At 43.8% G+C, this 21,279-nt stretch overlaps 2 protein-coding genes across 4 annotated transcripts in view; one reads left to right on the plus strand and one right to left on the minus strand.

The window, feature by feature from the left end:
• mtmr9 (myotubularin related protein 9) overlaps nt 1–21,037 on the minus strand; it is a 39,880-nt gene extending 18,843 nt beyond the window's left edge. For 2 of the 3 annotated variants that reach the window (XM_051936958.1, XM_051936956.1), the window contains exons 1-8: nt 20,952–21,037; nt 16,456–16,640; nt 14,868–14,976; nt 14,180–14,305; nt 13,916–14,089; nt 13,626–13,843; nt 10,493–10,654; nt 10,279–10,420 (exon numbers count right to left, since the gene is read on the minus strand). In XM_051936958.1, coding sequence (XP_051792918.1) covers nt 10,279–10,420; nt 10,493–10,654; nt 13,626–13,843; nt 13,916–14,089; nt 14,180–14,305; nt 14,868–14,976; nt 16,456–16,637 — 1,113 coding nt within the window. In that variant the 5' untranslated portion in view covers nt 16,638–16,640; nt 20,952–21,037. Of the gene's footprint in view, nt 1–10,278; nt 10,421–10,492; nt 10,655–13,625; nt 13,844–13,915; nt 14,090–14,179; nt 14,306–14,867; nt 14,977–16,455; nt 16,641–17,460; nt 17,583–20,951 lie in introns of those variants that run through there. The other variant, XM_051936957.1, reaches the window with a different exon arrangement.
• Nucleotides 17,525–20,225, plus strand: LOC127530405 (uncharacterized). Its single transcript, XM_051937067.1, has 9 exons — nt 17,525–17,610; nt 17,671–17,970; nt 18,011–18,130; nt 18,191–18,450; nt 18,511–18,810; nt 19,111–19,170; nt 19,411–19,510; nt 19,611–19,870; nt 19,951–20,225. The coding sequence occupies exons 1-9, from the start codon at nt 17,534–17,536 to the stop codon at nt 20,223–20,225; spliced, it is 1,752 nt and encodes a 583-aa protein (XP_051793027.1). The 5' UTR covers nt 17,525–17,533.
• Nucleotides 21,038–21,279: the final 242 nt, after the last annotated feature.

A 21,279-nucleotide genomic window follows, 5' to 3' on the forward strand; every position in this document is an offset into this window, starting at 1 on the left:
GAGAGGAGAGGAGAGGAGAGGAGAGGAGGAGGAGGGAGAGGAGAGGAGGAGGAGAGGAGGAGGAGAGGAGAGGAGAGGAGAGGAGAGGAGAGGAGAGGAGAGGAGAGGAGGGGAGAGGAGAGGAGAGGAGAGGAGAGGAGAGGAGAGGAGAGGAGAGGAGGAGAGAGGAGGAGAGAGGAGAGGAGAGGAGGAGAGAGGAGAGGAGAGGAGAGGAGAGGGGAGAGGGGAGAGGAGAGGAGAGGAGAGGAGAGGAGAGAGGAGAGGAGAGGAGAGGGGAGAGGGAGAGGAGAGGAGAGGAGAGGAGAGGAGGAGAGGAGGAGAGGAGGAGAGGAGAGGAGAGGAGAGGAGAGAGGAGAGAGGGAGAGGAGAGGAGGGGGAGAGGAGGAGAGGAGAGGAGAGAGGAGAGGAGGAGAGGAGAGGGAGAGGAGAGGAGAGGAGGAGAGGGGAGGAGAGGAGGAGAGGAGAGGAGAGGAGGAGAGGAGAGGAGGAGGAGAGGAGAGGAGGAGAGAGGAGAGGAGGAGAGGAGAGGAGAGGAGAGGAGAGGGAGGAGGAGAGAGGAGAGGAGGAGAGAGGAGAGGAGAGGAGAGGAGAGAGGAGAGGAGGAGAGGAGAGAGGGGAGAGGAGGGAGAGGAGAGGAGGGAGAGGAGGAGAGAGGAGAGGAGAGGAGAAGGAGAGAGGAGAGGAGAGGAGAGGAGAGGAGAGGGAGGAGAGGAGAGGAGAGGAGAGGAGAGGAGAGGAGAGGGGAGGAGAGGAGAGGAGAGGAGAGGAGAGGGGAGGGAGGGAGAGGAGAGGAGGGGAGAGGAGGAGAGAGGAGGGGAGAGGAGAGGAGGATTAGATTTTCAAAACACCTTTATTACCCTTATCAGTAAAATATTACAAACCAAACATTACTACAAAAAAATGACGGAACCATCCTTTAAGAACACAAAAACATAAACCAACACTCTTCCTATACATCAAAAGTTAACATTCAGCTGACCATCTCCCCCCACCGAACACAAAACGTCCCAAAAGGCCCACGTATGACTAAAGTCGTGTACGCTGTCCATCATGGCATGGTAGGCATGTTCTATTTTAAGTCTCGCTTTTACCAGACCTTGAAAAATCAGGAATGGCTCCACACTCCCAGAGTCCAGAATCCTATTTTTCCTTTAAAGCCATATGGCTAACTTAGCAGTACCAGAAAGAAAATTAACCAGTGCGCAAACTGTCTTCTTTTTGGCCGTATATTTTGGGCCAAAAATAAACAGTGCAAGAGAAAAGTTTTCACCAAGGCCCTGAAACAAAGTTTGCAAAAGTCTAAACAAAGATTGAAGCCTTGGACATTCCACAAACAGGTGGACCAACGTCTCTGATTGAAAACAGAACACACAGCCATCTCCCACCCCAGGATTAATGTGGGCCTTGTATCCGTTTGTAGCTACTGCCCCATGCACAATCCTCCACTGGAGGTCTGCTGTCCGTTTATCAATGGGCAGCTTGTACAGAGACCGCCAGCTGCCTTTCGGGGAGAGGCCCATGCCAAAAAACCCGGTCCACTTCGACTCTCCAACCTCTGCCAGCGACCGAAGGTTGAGGACCTTGACGCAGGCCGCAAAAAGGCCCTTTCTCCCAGTATCCTGAAACTTCCCAAAACGTGGGGAATCCAGTGACAGCAATTTACGTTTTCCTCCCCACCACTCCCCTACTGCCGGAGCAACCAACAGCGAGGGGAAAACATATTCGGAACCCTCAATCCACCGGTTGCACAAAGCCTCATCCCTTGCAGTTTGTCTCAGTTGTGGTGGTAAACTTGCCTCCACCTCAGCCACCACCTTGTTGATTGTTCTGATTGAGGAGACGTTGCCCCGCTCTCTCAGAACATCTACAGTTTTTGGAGTCCGTGTCATGAGATGGCCCAGTTTGATGCAGCCTGCTTTCCTGAAACCCGTTCTCAGGCTGGCTGACTGCAGGGTTTGAGTCCTTATGAGAGGATTGTGAAACAACGGTTCTTCAAAAATCCATAATCCTGGTGTCTGACTGCTGTCGCGTCCAGCCTTTAAAATCCACCAGGCCCGAAGAACTGAATCATAAAAGTCAGTAAGACCAGTCAGGTCCAGATCCCCAGACTCCATTAAGAAAAGCTGCCTGTCAAACCCTATGTGGCCAGCCCTCCTCAGCAGCAGCCGTGCGGTGTCCATCCAGCTAGCACTGCGGCCGTACAGTAGCCTCTGCACTGTCTGCAGTCTGAACGAAGCAACCTTTGACTGGATGCTGACTAGTCCCTGTCCACCCTCAGCCACGGGGAGATAGAGAACTGCTGCCTGGGTCCAGTGCTTGCCAGACCAGAAAAAGTCCACAAGAGTCCTCTGGATGTCCTGTACAAGGTCTCCAGGCGGTGTCAGGACCCTGAATTTATGCCAGAGAGTTGAGGCAACCAGATTATTGGCAACCAACACTCTTCCCCTATAGGACAACTGGGGTAGCAACCATTTCCACTTAGACAACCGGCCACACACTTTATCCTTCATTCCCTCCCAGTTCTTTCCTTTGAAACCATCAGTTCCTAAAAACACTCCAAGCACCCTCAGCCCTCCAGGCAGACTAGGCACTGCCTTTCCCGCCTACTGCCCCAGCAGCAGAGCCTCGCTCTTGCCCCAGTTCACCCCTGCAGAGGTGGCTTTCTCGTATAAGGACAGAGTGTCCTGCAAAGCCCCTACATTCTCCTGAGTGGCCACAAAAACATTTATATCGTCCACATATGCAGAGAGTACAAGCGGACGCTGGAGACCACTAGACATGGGCCAGGAGAACCCCTCAAGCCGGTCCCTTAACTTACGCAGCAAGGGCTCAATAGCTCAGCTATATAGTTGCCCTGAGATAGGAGAGCCCTGTCTGATCCCTCGCCGTACCGGAATCGGCCGACTCAACCCAGCCCCAATCTTCACCAAACACTGTGCATTATTATACAGTAAACCCAACCAAGACAGAAACCCATCACCAAAACCAAAAGCTCTGAGTGCGGAAAACAAATAAGAGTGATCCACTCGATCAAATGCCTTTTCCTGATCCAGTGAAACCACGCCCATATTTACATTACACAATCTGCATATGTCAATCACATCCCTGACCAGAAAAATATTGTCCATTATTGACCTGTCTGGAACACAGTAACTCTGGTCTGTGTGTACAATACTCCCTAGCACGTCTATCAGCCTGTTTGGTAGGGCTCTGGAAAGAATCTTATAATCAGAGCACAGAAGTACGGTGGCCGAGACCCGCCATCGCTGCAAATAAAAAGAAACGCTGCAAATAAAAAGAAACGCTGCAAATAAAAAGAAACGCTGCAAATAAAAAGAAATGCTGCAAATAAAAAGAAACGCTGCAAATAAAAAGAAACGCTGCAAATAAAAAGAAATGCTGCAAATAAAAAGAAATGCTGCTGCAAATAAAAAGAAACGCTGCAAATAAAAAGAAACGCTGCAAATAAAAAGAAACGCTGCAAATAAAAAGAAATGCTGCTGCAAATAAAAAGAAACGCTGCAAATAAAAAGAAATGCTGTAAATAAAAGAAACGCTGCTGCAAATAAAAAGAAACGCTGCAAATAAAAAGAAATGCTGCTGCAAATAAAAAGAAACGCTGCAAATAAAAAGAAATGCTGTAAATAAAAAGAAACGCTGCTGCAAATAAAAAGAAACGCTGCAAATAAAAAGAAACGCTGCAAATAAAAAGAAACGCTGCTGCAAATAAAAAGAAACGCTGCTGCAAATAAAAACAAACGCTGCTGCAAATAAAAAGAAACGCTGCTGTAAATAAAAAGAAACGCTGCTGCAAATAAAAAGAAACGCTGCTGCAAATAAAAAGAAACGCTGCTGCAAATAAAAAGAAACGCTGCTGCAAATAAAAAGAAACGCTGCTGTAAATAAAAAAGAAACGCTGCAAATAAAAAGAAACGCTGCAAATAAAAAGAAACGCTGCAAATAAAAAGAAACGCTGCTGCAAATAAAAAGAAACGCTGCAAATAAAAAGAAACGCTGCTGCAAATAAAAAGAAACGCTGCTGTAAATAAAAAAGAAACGCTGCTGCAAATAAAAAGAAACGCTGCAAATAAAAAGAAACGCTGCAAATAAAAAGAAATGCTGCTGCAAATAAAAAGAAACGCTGCAAATAAAAAGAAATGCTGTAAATAAAAGAAACGCTGCTGTAAATAAAAAGAAACGCTGCAAATAAAAAGAAACGCTGCTGCAAATAAAAAGAAACGCTGCAAATAAAAAGAAACGCTGCAAATAAAAAGAAACGCTGCAAATAAAAAGAAACGCTGCTGCAAATAAAAAGAAACGCTGCAAATAAAAAGAAACGCTGCTGCAAATAAAAAGAAACGCTGCTGTAAATAAAAAAGAAACGCTGCAAATAAAAAGAAATGCTGCTGCAAATAAAAAGAAACGCTGCAAATAAAAAGAAACGCTGCAAATAAAAAGAAACGCTGCAAATAAAAAGAAACGCTGCAAATAAAAAGAAACGCTGCAAATAAAAAGAAATGCTGCTGCAAATAAAAAGAAACGCTGCAAATAAAAAGAAATGCTGTAAATAAAAAGAAACGCTGCTGCAAATAAAAAGAAACGCTGCAAATAAAAAGAAACGCTGCAAATAAAAAGAAACGCTGCTGCAAATAAAAAGAAACGCTGCTGCAAATAAAAAGAAACGCTGCTGTAAATAAAAAGAAACGCTGCTGCAAATAAAAAGAAACGCTGCTGCAAATAAAAAGAAATGCTGCAAATAAAAAGAAACGCTGCTGCAAATAAAAAGAAACGCTGCAAATAAAAAGAAACGCTGCAAATAAAAAGAAACGCTGCAAATAAAAAGAAACGCTGCTGCAAATAAAAAGAAACGCTGCTGTAAATAAAAAAGAAACGCTGCTGCAAATAAAAAGAAACGCTGCAAATAAAAAGAAACGCTGCAAATAAAAAGAAACGCTGCAAATAAAAAGAAACGCTGCTGCAAATAAAAAGAAACGCTGCTGCAAATAAAAAGAAACGCTGCTGTAAATAAAAAGAAACGCTGCTGCAAATAAAAAGAAACGCTGCTGTAAATAAAAAAGAAACGCTGCTGCAAATAAAAAGAAACGCTGCAAATAAAAAGAAACGCTGCAAATAAAAAGAAACGCTGCAAATAAAAAGAAACGCTGCAAATAAAAAGAAACGCTGCTGCAAATAAAAAGAAACGCTGTAAATAAAAAAGAAACGCTGCAAATAAAAAGAAACGCTGCAAATAAAAAGAAACGCTGCAAATAAAAGAAACACTGCAAAAAAAAGAAACGCCGCTGCAAATAAAAAGAAACGCTGCAAATAAAAAGCCACAACGGAAGTGGATTACTGAGGATTATTTTGCCGATACACCGGTGTGAGAAGAAGAAGACGAAGAGGAAACAAGAACAGGAGTAAGACTTGAAAAACGAACGAGAAAGTAAGTGAAAGTGTTAGTGTTTAATGTCACTACGTCTAATTTTTAATGTGTTATCTGGTTAGGCCATGTAGCCCCAGGTTTGAAGGTTTGAAGTTGAACTGGAGGATGCCGGTGTGTTGTTAGCCGTCAGTTGTTTCCACCCGGATGTGTTTTCGTTCCGGACTCATTCATTCTGTCCGCTCGGGCGGACGGGCGCCGGCGGCGAAGGATGGTTCGCCCGTGGCGCAAATCTAGCCATGACCGAATCTGTGTGTTTTTCTGGGGTAGACACTGCTCTGGAGTGAGAGCGTGCAGTGGAACATGTTACTGTGTTTTGCTGCATATTGGAGTAAAGTTACCAAACTCGATTGTCCTCTCGTTAGCCGAAGCTAACAACACACCGGCATCCTCCAGTTCAACTTCAAACCTTCAAACCTGGGGCTTCATGGCCTAACCAGATAACACATTAAAAACTAGAAAAGCACTCGGAGAGCACAGACCTCCGCCAGGCCATCTGTCTGTCTGTCTATCTGTTAACAGCATAACTCAAAAAGTTATGGACGGATTTTCACCATATTTTTTTACAGAATGTCCAGAAGAGCAAAAGTAACAATCGATTAGATTTTGGAGGTGATCCGGATCACCGTCAGGATCCAGGATTTTTTTGAAGGACTCTGTACAATTGAGATGGCCTTCAATTGTACAAAGTCCTTCAAAAGTCAGGTCCTCTATACACACCCGCACAACTAGTGCTCTACCCTTTACCACTTCAGTGCAGGACAAGATGGCTGCATTAGCAGCAGCTCTGAAGAGCACCGCTACCCCAGCACTGACGTTTGCCCCATGACTAAGCCTGTATGAGCCCTCCCACCACAAGCCCCAGTCTGTCTCATCAGAAAGAGTTGTGTGTGTTTCCTGTAGGAACAACACATCTATCTGTTTCTGGTTTGAGATTTCAGAAACTAAAAGCCTTTTCTGTCGGTCTCTTCCACCATTTATATTTAAGGACCCGACCTTGAGGCTCCTCATAAGAAGGTAAGATAGGAGAACAGGACAGAGACAGACAAGTACAGGACAGTGAAGAGAGAAGAACACCCTGTGATGCATGGTCATTACTTCCTCACCTTTCTAACAGCTTTCCCTTTTCTCAGCGTAGTAATGTGCTTTTTTTTTTAAACGAAAGCGTTTCTTTTCATCCAGGAGGTCTAAGCCAACCTGTTGTTTCAGTATGTTAACTGATCTAATAAACTTTTCAATGTCACTAAAGTGATCAATCACTTTTACAGATTTTTTGAACGTTTCATTGAGAAAACAATTGATTTCCTCGAGAGAATAGAGATCTGTGTACCTGCTGGGCGTCCCAGGAATGGAAACACTGTCTGTTTCATCATCAGTGCATCAGGACTCATCTTTTACTTCATCTGCTTGATCTGAAACCTGACTGCTGCTCAGCGCTTGCTTCTCAGTGACCGACACATTCACAGAAAATAAACCTGAGGGACCTGCTCCATCGTCGGTTCCACCAGCAGCATCTGCAAGCTGAGGGGTGCTCAAGCTTTTAAAAGAAAGAGACTCTTCCTGCACTACAACCTCCAACTTTTCCTCCCTCGTTGAAACATTTTGCTTAGATACTGAACCATCAATATTTACTTCTGCATCACTGGAAAACTCCATCACATTATCTGCAGCCTCACACACCCCGGCCACGGAGACGAACCCCACCTCTGCGGACGCCGCCACATCAAGCGCGGCCACCGCCGCCCCCGCACCGGACGCCGCCCCCACAGGCGCGGCAGGCAGAGCCACTACGAACACGGCGGCCGCCGCCCCATCGGCAACACCATCCGCTCCCCGCTGCCTATGCGGGCAAGCCAGCCACTTATGTCCAACATCACCACATTCAAAGCATTTTAAATGGCCCGTGCTAGCATAAACCATATATGAGCCATCACCATATTTGACCCAGAAAGACACCTCCTGTGTAGGCGAGTCCAGAAACATAAATGCCCGTCTCCTCAGAGACTGAACGTGTCCAAGTTTGGGGTCCTTACACCCCAAATTTACGTTTTAAAAGCCACTAGCCAATTCTCCAAACCGGCGAAGCTCAGTCTCCAACAACTCGTTTGGGATGAAAGGCGGAACACCAGATACGGTGATACGCGTAGAGGGAACCGACAGCGGAGAGACTTGTACAAACAAATCTCGAATGAACACACCACTCTCAATTAATCCATAAACCACAGCCTCAGTCTTCATGAAGACCACCACAGCTTTATTCATCCAGGACGAAAACAATATATGATCATGGCCTACCTGATCACCAACTGCCATCAAAACCTCCTCAATACTGACAGCACTGTCCGGAGGGACAATCCGCACTCCATGTCGGATTGACGGGGGTGGCGTCTCAACGGACGCCATCCTCCCGGTAAAGACTGAAATCCGACAAAGCCTTGATAATCCACAGCCAATACTAGAAAGAAATACAAACTACTTACCTGCCCATGCAGAGAGGAAACAGAAAACAGTCAGGAACCGTGAAAAGGTCAATTGAAAAGGATAAATCAAACTCCGCGCCACACTCACCTCCACCACCTTCACACCACCCACACTCACACTCACCAACACCGGAAACGAGGAGAGGAGGACGAGAAGAGGACATGAGAGGACAGGAGACCTGCCAACCTTGAAGAAATATTTTGAGTACCACTTAATCTCACACACACACACACGTTTGTACTTCTATCTTAGTGAGGACATCCATAGGCGTAATGCATTTCCTAGAGCCTTACCCTAACCTTAACCATCACAACTGCTTGCCTAACCCTAATCCTTACCCTAACCCTAACCAAACCTCAATTCATACCTGTTCTCTAAAAACAAGTCTTCACCCTCAAACATGGCTGTTTCAAAGTGAGGACCGGCCAAAATGTCCTCACTTTGTAAAAATGTCCTCACTTTGATAGTTAAATGCAGAAAGTGGTCCTCACCATGTAGCAAGTACAAGAACACACACACACACACACACACACAGCTTGCGCTCATGTCGATAGGAAAAAAAAATCTCGGTGCTTATTTCCCCGATATGACATCGCATTTTCAACGTGAAAGTAACGTTATTAACAGTACATATTTGCCAAAAGACACTCACGCATGCACACACACACACACAGAGACACACACCATTTTACCATTTTAACCACCAGCTGCTGTGGGTGGGGGCACAGGGAACGGGGAGAGAGGAGGAGGGAGGCAGAGGACAGGAGAGAGCGGGCCAACAAGGGTTCTGCAGACTCGTTAGGCTGAATCCCAAACCGCCCCCTACACACTACCCCTCCGTTTGCGCGTTCCCGTGGAGGGTCCTCTATATTAAGGGCCGTCCCAAACCGCGTAGTGCGGAGGGAGAGTGGACTGTTCAGCCCTTAAATAGCGAGTCTGCATCGATGCTCACTCTGGACAACTTTTTCAGGAAGTGCAACGTCGAAATGGAGGAGGAAACAAACGTATTGATGTGAGTTCCACATTCGTCCTTTATTTCTCCCACGCCTTTTTCACACTGACAGAACATCACAAAAAGAGTGGTGTAAAAAGATAAATCAAAAGAAACAAATCTTCTCTGCTGACGTTTGATTTAATTGTGCACCCCCTGACACCTTAAAATTTGAACACAACTGACAGAATTCATTTATTCATTCTTTCATTTGTTGGATTTGAAATGCCAGATAATAGGATTGGAAAACATGTGAGTGAAAAAAAAGTGGGACGCTTTCGTCTTCTGGAAGCAGCAGCGATCCTTGTTAGTTGCAACCTGTGCCACAGCGCTACAGCCATGACAGTAGGCGTCTTTGTGTTACCATGGCGATGACGTCTTCCGTTTTCCGGTGAGGCGACAGGGCGTCCCATTTATGACGATCGTATTTATACCCTCCCCCTTCAATAATAGGTGCCCTCCACAGCTGCGAGTGTGACTTCTTTTGGAGTGACACTTGGTAGTGGAGGGGGAGTGTGTAGGGGGGGTTTGGGATTCAGCCGTTATTCTGCGCTACTCTATGATGATTGGTTGAAATTGCACCACTACACTGCTGCATCCTGTTGTCAGGCATGAGTATTGCACGTCCACATTTCTAACAGCACTCACAGATGTCTGCAGCTTTTTGCGTAGTTTAATGAGGCGGAGCGTACCAGCGTATTTTGATGTCAAATTGCGTACCTGCTACGCAAAATGCGTACAGGTTGGCAGGTCTGGGAGAGGAGGACAGAAGAGGAGGAGAGGAGTGGAGATCAGTGTGACGGTGCAGAACCCAGATGTTGGACGTCCTGCTGGCAGGTTCTGGAGACATGTTCGGTGTTTTAGGAGGATCTTTGCACTCTGAGGCCTTTTTCTGTGATTTCAGACGACTGCTGTTGGTTTTTATGTAGATTTGGGGACATTCTGCTCATTTTGGACACGTTCTGACGGTTAATAATCAGTTTTTAGTCATTTTAAGACATTCTGGTGACATTTGGGCTCATTTAGAGTTCAGTAACAAGTGACATTTTTCTCCTCATTTGGTTCTGATCACATTGTTTTCCCTCTGTCCAGTTGATGCTGATTCAGAACATTTAAAACCTCCAAACCGTGCTCTATCAGCCAGAACCTGCAGACATAAACAACCACCACAAGTTCAGGAAACATGAAGTCAATCTGAGTTTAAATTCATGATGTTTCCTCAGAACCAACGTGTCCTACAAGTCTTATTTCAGAACAGTTCTGGTTCCACAGAATGCTGGACTTCAGACTGCAGAGAAGATGAACCTGGCGAGTTAAACTGAGCAGAAACAGAACCACGTCCAGAACCTCCTCCTGGTAAACTCACCTGCAGCCACTCCCTCTCCACCAGGCCCTGGAAGCCTCTGATGGTCCTGCAGGTCGGGTCCAGGATGATCTGGGCCAGAGAGGTGACCTGCAGGGTGGAGTCGGTCCCCTCGGTACCGTGGACCAGAACCGACGCTCCCTCCCTGACAGGAAAAAAAAACATCAGAACCTCAGATACTGCAGGAGTGGTGTGTGTCCAGGTGTGTGTGTCCTACCTGTCGATGCACTGAGCAGCCAGACAGGCAGAGGTGAGGATCTCCTTGACGTGGGTCTGCCAGCTGGAGGCCTCCAGCTTACTGAGCCAGCGGTCCATGCTGTGGTTCTGGTCGTTACAGGCCTCCACCAGCTTGATGAGACTGTCCTGGAGGACGCTGGACCTGGAGGACAGGAGACAAACATCTCAGTATGAACACAAACTGATATATATATAGAACCTGATGTAATAAAAACATCAGACTTCAAGGAGCTGCTACTAACCTACAAATGTGTAAATGGACCTGCCCCAATGTACCCCTCTAATCTGGAGAACCCATATGTCCCCACTCTGAGTGTCCCAACGGTCCGTAAAAAGACGGTTGGGGAACGGCTTGTTCATTCCAGGCACCAACATCATGGAACAGTCTACCTGCTGACATCAGGCATCCTCCATTAATGGATTCAAAGCTAAGATGAAGACCCACTTGTTTTCTTTTACATACAGATCTTAAATTGTTTGTTTTACGGATTGTTTTTATCTCTGTGTACAGCACTTTGATTGAAAGCGCTTTATCAATAAATGTATTATTATTATTATCTAAACTAATATTACATACATATAAACAAATGTATGTAATATATATATAACACATTTATATATAAACTGGTGTAATATATATAACACATTTATATATAAACTGGTGTAATATATATATAACACATTTATATATAAACTGGTGTAATAGATATAACACATTTATATATAAACTGGTGTAATATATATAACATTTATATATAAACTGATGTAATATATATAACATTTATATATAAACTGATGTAATATATATAACACATTTATATATAAACTGATGTAATATATATAACACATTTATATATAAACTGGTGTAATATATATATATAACACATTTATATATAAACTGGTGTAATATATATAACATTTATATATAAACTGATGTAATATAGATAACACATTTATATATAAACTGGTGTAATATATATAACACATTTATATATAAACTGATGTAATATATATAACATTTATATATAAACTAGTGTAATATATATAACACATTTATATATAAACTGGTGTAATATATATAACATTTATATATAAACTGATGTAATATATATAACACATTTATATATAAACTGGTGTAATATATATAACATTTATATATAAACTGGTGTAATATATATAACATTTATATATAAACTGATGTAATATATATAACACATTTATATATAAACTGGTGTAATATATATAACATTTATATATAAACTGGTGTAATATATATAACATTTATATATAAACTGGTGTAATATATATAACATTTATATATAAACTGTGTAATATATATAACACATTTATATATAAACTGGTGTAATATATATAACATTTATATATAAACTGATGTAATATATATAACACATTTATATATAAACTGGTGTAAGATATATAACACATTTATATATAAACTGGTGTAATATATATAACATTTATATATAAACTGGTGTAACATATATAACACATTTATATATAAACTGGTGTAATATATATAACATTTATATATAAACTGGTGTAATATATATAACATTTATATATAAACTGGTGTAATTATATATAACATTTATATATAAACTGGTGTAATATAGATATAACATTTATATATAAACAGTGTAATATATATAACACATTTATATATAAACTGGTGTAATATATATAACATTTATATATAAACTGGTGTAATATATATAACATTTATATATAAACTGGTGTAATATATATAACATTTATATATAAACTGGTGCAATATATATAACATTTATATATAAACTGGTGTAATATATATAATATTTATATATAAACTGGTGTAATATATATAACATTTATATATAAACTGGTGTAATATCTATAACATATTTACATATAAGCTGGTGTAAATCTCGGCCTCCAGTAGCCGTCCTGTTCCGTCCTCTAACCCACTGAGTTCTTCATCCTGTTTTCGTCTCCGTTTGTCTCTTTTCTTTCTCATCTCTGAGACTCTTTGTGTTTTTATGTCAACATATTAGAGATATTGAACATTTTAACAGTTCTGTTTCCTGTCTCATTATGAATGCGTCTTAAAGCTGTTTTGTCTTTTTCTGGTCATGTTGTCTCCACATACTACCGAAAACTACACTTTTACAAACAAGATTTTGGTTTTATTTGTCTTGTGTCGTCTCAGGTTGGTGGTTTTCAGCGTCTCTCTAACAGTTTTGTCTCTTGTGGTTGTTTTGTCTCTACTCTGCTCAGCCTCTGTAAAAGATGTTCCTCCATGCTGGATGGATCTCCAACAACTAGAAGATGTTCTACCATGCTGGATGGATCTCCAACAACTTGCTCCTCTGTTCTTGGTTTGTTTCATTTATTTTATTGTTTTTTTCTTTTGTCTCCTCTTGTTTTCTGTCACATTTGTGTCATTTTCAGTTTTTTCTTCCATTTTCAGTCTTTTTTGGTATCGTTTTGTTGTTTTGTGTCTATTTTTTGTTGTTTTCTGTCTTATGTAGAGTCTTGTTTGTCATTTTGTTGAGTTTTTTTGTTGTTTTATGTCTCATTTTGTGTCACATTAATGTTGTTTTCTTGTTGTTTTGTGGCATTCTGTCTCATTTTTGTCATTGTGAGTCTAATTTGTGGTGTTTTATGTCGTGCTTCTGTCACTTTGTCCTGTTTTTTGCCTTTTTGTGTCATTTTGCATCTTATTTGGGTTGTCTTATGCCTTGTTTCTATCACTTCATGTCTCTTATTGATGTAGTTGCTGGATGGATCTCATCAACCTGGTCCTCTGTTCTCTGTTTATTTATTGGTTTTCCTCTCAGTCTCTCTGAGGAAACATTACCTGCAGTTCAACCTGAAACTCTCAATGTTTTGGTCTCAGCTGAGTCGGTCCAGTAGAACCAGAACCAGGAGGAGGTTCTGGTTCTCCAGGATCTGCTGTAAATGTTTAATCTTTGGAGAATGTTTGAATGAGAAACCTGCTGATTCTTCTATTCCTACAGTTTCTGGCTGACAAATGGATTCATGTTGAGTCTTTACACCTGTTTCAGGCTGAAAGTTTCCTGTCCGTCCTCTAGAACCGATAATAACGGTCTGACCTCTCTAAAGCCTTATGGATCCTCCTCCACTGGGGGTAGTTGGCCTCCGACTCAAAGCCTCCTCCTCGGGCTTTGGCCTGCTGAGCCACATTGACGGTCCGAGTGTCGATGATGTATCCTCGTTTCCCCGGTCGTAGAGTGGCATTGATCAGCTTCTCGTCCTCTTTGCACCGCCGTCCGTTGGTTCCCGTCAGTGGCTGTCCTGCTCGCATCATCACCTGGAGGAGGAGGGATTTAACATGAGGAACAACCATGAGGAGCAGCAGAACCTGACGGATCCTGGTTCTTACCATCCCATTCTTCTTGTGGTAGTAGCTCAGCACCGGGAAGCGGCCTCCGTGACGGAAGGTGGAGACTTTCCTCAGCGTGTCGTCGTCCACGTCTTTAGGAACGGCGACCAGAGGAGGATAGGATGGACAGACGCTGAAGTCCTTGTTGACGTCACTCAGCCTCCACTCATCGGTCTGAACACGGAGAGAAGACAGAAACACTCACAGCTCTGAGTTCAGCCTCTGACACACAAAAACCTGCAGTCTGACAGGCAAAACTCGTACCATCGACTCCAGGTCCTTGAAAGCATCTTGAGGAAGAAACGAGTTCCATCCGTCCTCGATGACCTCGAACATCGGCCGGTAGAAGAACGGGTACATCAGAGAGACCGAGTCCAGCGTGGACAGAGCCTGGAGAGGCAGAAGGTAATCACTGCTCCACAACACTGATCTGTTCTTAATGCTATGGATGCTTTTTAACACTGATCTGTTCTTAACCCTATAGGTGCTCTTTAACACTGATCTGTTCTTAACCCTATAGGTGCTCTTTAACACTGACCTGTTCTTAACCCTATAGATGCTCTTTAACACTGACCTGTTCTTAACCCTATAGATGCTCTTTAACACTGACCTGTTCTTAACCCTATAGGTGCTCTTTAACACTGATCTGTTCTTAACCCTATAGGTGCTCTTTAACACTGACCTGTTCTTAACCCTATAGATGCTCTTTAACACTGATCTGTTCTTAACCCTATAGGTGCTCTTTAAAACTGATCTGTTCTTAACCCTATAGATGCTCTTTAACACTGACCTGTTCTTAACCCTATAGGTGCTCTTTAAAACTGATCTGTTCTTAACCCTATAGATGCTCTTTAACACTGATCTGTTCTTAACCCCATAGGTGTTCTGTAACACCTACCCCGTTCTTAACCCTATAGGTGCTCTTTAACACTGATCTGGGGTCTGTTCTGACCTCTATGGAGCTGCAGATGTTCAGACACTCCTCCATTCCAGGGATGTCCAGCTGGATCACCCTCAGGTCTTTACATTTCATGATGATGCTTCCCAAAGAGCCGACGAATCTGGAAGAAGAAGCAAAGATGGAATTAATTGATTTTAAAGGAAAGAAAGAACAAAAACATAAAGATAATAAACAGCAGAACATAACATGGAGGAAACAGTTCATCTTCTCCATGTTTAGGGATAAAATGTTGGATAAATCGGGAAGAAAACCTTCAGAATAACCTGGAGAGTAGTGTTGTGACGTTCATGAACGAACTGGTTCTTTTGAACGGCTCGTTAACATGAACGATGGGAACCGAGTCGCAGGTGGGAACTGTTTTTTTTTTTTTCCCAGTTACATGGGGAGGAGCGCAGCCCAGCTGCTTATTAGATATGCAAATAGTGTCACGCCACGTTGTACATGCTGCCTTCATGTGAGTGCGCCAGTAAAAAAATAAAACAACAACAACACAGAAACACTTGAATGCCCCCTGCCTTGGAGAGCAGCAGCAGCAGCGAGCGGTCTAAATGAGGAGGAGGAGAGTCAGTCCGTCATTGTTGACAAAATGAGCCAATTAAGGAAACGAAGCAGCATTTGGATGCACTTTTCTCTCGTGGCAGACAGTAAGGGTAAATGCAGTATTTGTCAAAAAAAATATTTCTAAGTCAGGCTCCACAAATAATTTGCACAGACACCTGAAAACTCAACATTCAACAGTAAAAGTGGCAGACTTTAAAATCTAATCCACACACGTCAAATAAGGTTATAATCAATATTTCAGAATAATTCAAACTCATATTGGTGGGATATCTATATTCATTCCTCCCAGTGACTATTTCCAAGATTAAATGAGTGAAGGCCAGACTGGCTTTTTAAAATTTAATAAATATAAAAATGAGCCAAATGAGCGAGTTTTTTTGAACGGCTCTTTGGAAGGAACGGCTCACCAAGATCCAGCTCCCCTCAAACAGCCATAAATCCCATCTCTACTGGAGAGCTCTGTGGATACTGGAGCGCAGATATCAGGGTTAAAACAGCAGAAAAAAGCCCCAAAATATCAACAAAATCCCCCAAAATGAAACAATATCAATGACATGGATCAAAATGCAGCAAAAAATTATAAAAAATGTTTAAAATGTTTAAAGAAATGCCTGAAAATTATTAGTCACACTGAAAAGAGCAAAACAGTCCAAAAATGTTAACTTTACTCATAAAAACATTTTAAAAATGTAAAAATGAATAAATAAATAAAATAAAATAAAACATTTCAAAAAGCCTAAAGACAAAAAATTAATCCAGGAAATATTAACAAAATGTTTAAAAAAACATTATTTTATTACTAATATTGTTTGAAAATTAAAGAATAAGATTGAGAGAATTAAAGAATTAGAGAGACGACATCACTCCACGTGGGCGGCTAAAAATAAAATTCAAAAGAGAGAACATCAAAACAAACAGAACATGACACAGAATAAAAAACAAACTAATTAAAGACAACAGGAAACTCACACTAAAGCTGAAGCCTGTAGCAGTGGTGTAACAGAAGTAATCAGATTACCTCTTCTCTATGGAGTCGATGTTGGAGTGCAGCAGCCACAGCTCCTCGGTGTTGTCCTGCCGGGACGACAGGATCAGATGGTGACCCGTCAGACACAGGGTTCCCTCCACGGTGGGCAGGAAGGGCCGGTGCAGAACCACCCCGTCCACCCGGGGCGTCTTTATGAGCTCCGCAAACTCCATCAGCTGGAGGGAAGAGAGGTTAGAATTATTCACACCATTATCACTATTATTATCATTGATATTATTATAATTATTAGTAGTAGTATTAATCACACCATAATCACTATTATTATCATTATTATTATTATTATTATAATTATTAGTAGTAGTATTAATCACAACATAATCATTAATATTATCATTATTGTCATTATTGATATCATTATTACTGATATTATTAGTATTATTCACACCATTATCACTATTATTGCCATTATTAAATAACTAAGCAAAGTTTATTCATACAGCACCTTTTACAGATGAATCACAAAGTGCTTTACAGTAAAAGAAAAAGTAAATAAGACATAATAATAGAGTAAATAAACCCCCACTACTCTTAAAATCATATTAGCCTGGGTGTCCCCGTCAGCCTCTAAACCTCCATCATGGTGCCTCAACAATCAGCCCTGTCACTCTGATCGCTGGTCATGAAGGGCTTCTAGAGGATGGTCCTAAAACACCTGAAGGACTTCATCCTGCTGGTCTGGATCAAAACCAGCTGCCCTCCAGGGAGAACAGATCAACAGAACATGTCGTCTCCAGGACTCTCCACATGGTCCTGACCTTCCTGGAGCTCTGACACCGACATGAGGAAGATGACTACAGCTTTTATACGGACACACTGAAGCTCCACATCTCTGTCTCTGGATCTGAGAGTCCCTCACCAACAGACCTTCTACACTGGTCCTGAGTCCAGCACAGCCCTCTCCACTCTGTTCTGCCATCTTCTCCTCCAACACGGTGGAGAAGTTTGGAGACCACACAACCGTAGTGTTTCTCTTACCGGACCATGATGAGAGGAGATCCAGAATCTGATCCAGCAAGACTACAGAAGTCCTGCTGGACTACAGGAGGTCATGGTGGACTGCAGGAGGTCATGGTGGACTGCAGGAGGTCATAGTGGACTACAGGAGGTCATAGTGGACTACAGGAGGTCATAGTGGACTACAGGAGGTCATAGTGGACTACAGGAGGTCATGGTGGACTACAGGAGGTCATGGTGGACTGCAGGAGGTCATGGTGGACTGCAGGAGGTCATGGTGGACTGCAGGAGGTCATGGTGGACTGCAGGAGGTCATGGTGGACTGCAGGAGGTCATGGTGGACTGCAGGAGGTCATGGTGGACTGCAGGAGGTCATAGTGGACTACAGGAGGTCATGGTGGACTACAGGAGGTCATGGTGGACTGCAGGAGGTCATGGTGGACTGCAGGAGGTCATGGTGGACTGCAGGAGGTCATGGTGGACTGCAGGAGGTCATAGTGGACTACAGGAGGTCATAGTGGACTACAGGAGGTCATAGTGGACTACAGGAGGTCATGGTGGACTACAGGAGGTCATGGTGGACTACAGGAGGTCATGGTGGACTACAGGAGGTCATGGTGGACTGCAGGAGGTCATGGTGGACTGCAGGAGGTCATGGTGGACTGCAGGAGGTCATAGTGGACTACAGGAGGTCATAGTGGACTACAGGAGGTCATAGTGGACTACAGGAGGTCATGGTGGACTACAGGAGGTCATGGTGGACTACAGGAGGTCATGGTGGACTGCAGGAGGTCATGGTGGACTACAGGAGGTCATGGTGGACTACAGGAGGTCATAGTGGACTGCAGGAGGTCATAGTGGACTACAGGAGGTCATGGTGGACTGCAGGAGGTCATAGTGGACTACAGGAGGTCATAGTGGACTACAGGAGGTCATGGTGGACTGCAGGAGGTCATGGTGGACTACAGGAGGTCATAGTGGACTACAGGAGGTCATGGTGGACTGCAGGAGGTCATGGTGGACTGCAGGAGGTCATAGTGGACTGCAGGAGGTCATAGTGGACTACAGGAGGTCATGGTGGACTGCAGGAGGTCATGCTGGACTACAGGACGTCATGGTGGACTACAGGAGGTCATAGTGGACTGCAGGAGGTCATGGTGGACTACAGGACGTCATGGTGGACTACAGGAGGTCATGGTGGACTGCAGGAGGTCATGGTGGACTACAGGACGTCATGGTGGACTACAGGAGGTCATGCTGGACTACAGGACGTCATGGTGGACTACAGGACGTCATGGTGGACTACAGGAGGTCATGCTGGACTACAGGACGTCATGGTGGACTGCAGGAGGTCATGGTGGACTGCAGGAGGTCATAGTGGACTACAGGAGGTCATGGTGGACTACAGGAGGTCATGGTGGACTACAGGAGGTCATGGTGGACTACAGGAGGTCATGGTGGACTACAGGAGGTCATAGTGGACTACAGGAGGTCATAGTGGACTACAGGAGGTCATGGTGGACTACAGGAGGTCATGGTGGACTACAGGAGGTCATAGTGGACTACAGGAGGTCATAGTGGACTACAGGAGGTCATGGTGGACTACAGGAGGTCATGGTGGACTGCAGGAGGTCATGCTGGACTACAGGACGTCATGGTGGACTACAGGAGGTCATGGTGGACTACAGGACGTCATGGTGGACTGCAGGACGTCATGGTGGACTGCAGGAGGTCATGCTGGACTACAGGACGTCATGGTGGACTACAGGAGGTCATGGTGGACTGCAGGAGGTCATGCTGGACTACAGGACGTCATGGTGGACTACAGGACGTCATGGTGGACTACAGGACGTCATGGTGGACTGCAGGAGGTCATGGTGGACTGCAGGAGGTCATAGTGGACTACAGGAGGTCATAGTGGACTACAGGACGTCATGGTGGACTACAGGACGTCATGGTGGACTACAGGAGGTCATGGTGGACTACAGGAGGTCATGGTGGACTGCAGGAGGTCATGGTGGACTGCAGGAGGTCATGGTGGACTGCAGGAGGTCATGGTGGACTACAGGAGGTCATAGTGGACTACAGGAGGTCATAGTGGACTACAGGAGGTCATAGTGGACTACAGGAGGTCATAGTGGACTACAGGACGTCATGGTGGACTACAGGAGGTCATGGTGGACTGCAGGAGGTCATGGTGGACTGCAGGAGGTCATGGTGGACTGCAGGAGGTCATGGTGGACTGCAGGAGGTCATGGTGGACTGCAGGAGGTCATGGTGGACTGCAGGAGGTCATGCTGGACTACAGGACATCATGGTGGACTGCAGGAGGTCATGGTGGACTGCAGGAGGTCATGGTGGACTGCAGGAGGTCATGGTGGACTGCAGGAGGTCATGCTGGACTACAGGACATCATGGTGGACTGCAGGAGGTCATGGTGGACTGCAGGAGGTCATGCTGGACTACAGGACATCATGGTGGACTGCAGGAGGTCATGGTGGACTGCAGGAGGTCATGGTGGACTGCAGGAGGTCATGGTGGACTGCAGGAGATCCAGGAGGACAGAGCAGCTCCTCTCCTCATTCAACACAACATCAGGTTCTTATAAACATCTCCAGAACCTCAGTAGAACCCATCCTCTGTCTCAGCAGCTCAGGACAGAAGGACTTCGGGTGGTGAAACAGGGAAGTCCTCTTCCAGACCTGGACCAGACCAGGTCCAGAGGAAGACCCCACCCACCCAGTAAGTGGACTGTCAGTTCCTCTTCTTCTGATACAGGAGCATAAGAAGTAAAACTTGTAGACTGAAGAACTGTTTTTATCCTGGAGCTCCATCCATCCCCCTGAAGACAAATGGACTCACTGTGTGAAACAAAGAGCTTTACCTTCCATCCTTCTGCTCATTTTAAACGTATTCTGTTCACATGTTTATATCCTCTGAGTATATTATTAAATCTGTATATGCTGGGCCTTATCTACAGCCTGGAGGCCCCAACAGAAACACAATAATAAAGGTTCCGGGTTCTTTAATGGACCTGATCAGCTCCTGTTAACTGTCATCTATGTAAACACCTGCTGCTCTGAGTTTTATTTAACTCAGTCTGATGTGGATCTGTTTCTGTTCTCCATTAAATCTGGTGGATTTTAGCTGATCTGTTCTTAGTTTATCTGTTTAAACTGCGTCTGATTCCGTCAAATAAACGCAAATAAATGAATTAAACTGATCAAAGTGAAGCTCCGCTGAACAGAAACTCAACATCTGGTGTAAATCAGAGAATCTGAGCAATAAAACTGAATCTGAGCTAACTGGACCAGGAAGTGAAACGGCTAACAGCTAACGGTAGCTAACAGGCTAACAGGCTAACCGTCACACAAACAGCTTCTTAACGGAAAACACCGGGCGTCATGTTTACATTTACACCGAAACACCGACAACACACCGGAGACACACAGACTGGACAGCAGCACACGTTTATAACCGCTGCTTTTATAGAACTTTTATCCAGACTTTACCTGATTCTGTTATCCGGCTGTAGGGCGAGACTGGTCCGTCCACAAAAACACGCCGACCGGAAACAAAGAACAACGGCACAAAATCCAAAATTCTCCTTAAAACTGATTCTTAGAAAATAACCATGGGGGGGAAATTAAAAAGATTGTATTCAACATTAAAATGCTAACTCTGTGCATCTTAAAAGAGCATTTCCTATTTCAGTGACAGAAGTTTTGCACAAATATCGACCAAACTGTCTAAAATGGTTTAAGGAGGTTTTCCCTCACCGATTCTTCCTCCTGACCCACAGAAAACCTCCCCAGGAATTAGTCTGATCATATTCCAGGT

This window comes from Acanthochromis polyacanthus, chromosome 16, assembly GCF_021347895.1.
Source record: "Acanthochromis polyacanthus isolate Apoly-LR-REF ecotype Palm Island chromosome 16, KAUST_Apoly_ChrSc, whole genome shotgun sequence".
Lineage (NCBI taxonomy): Eukaryota > Metazoa > Chordata > Actinopteri > Pomacentridae > Acanthochromis > Acanthochromis polyacanthus.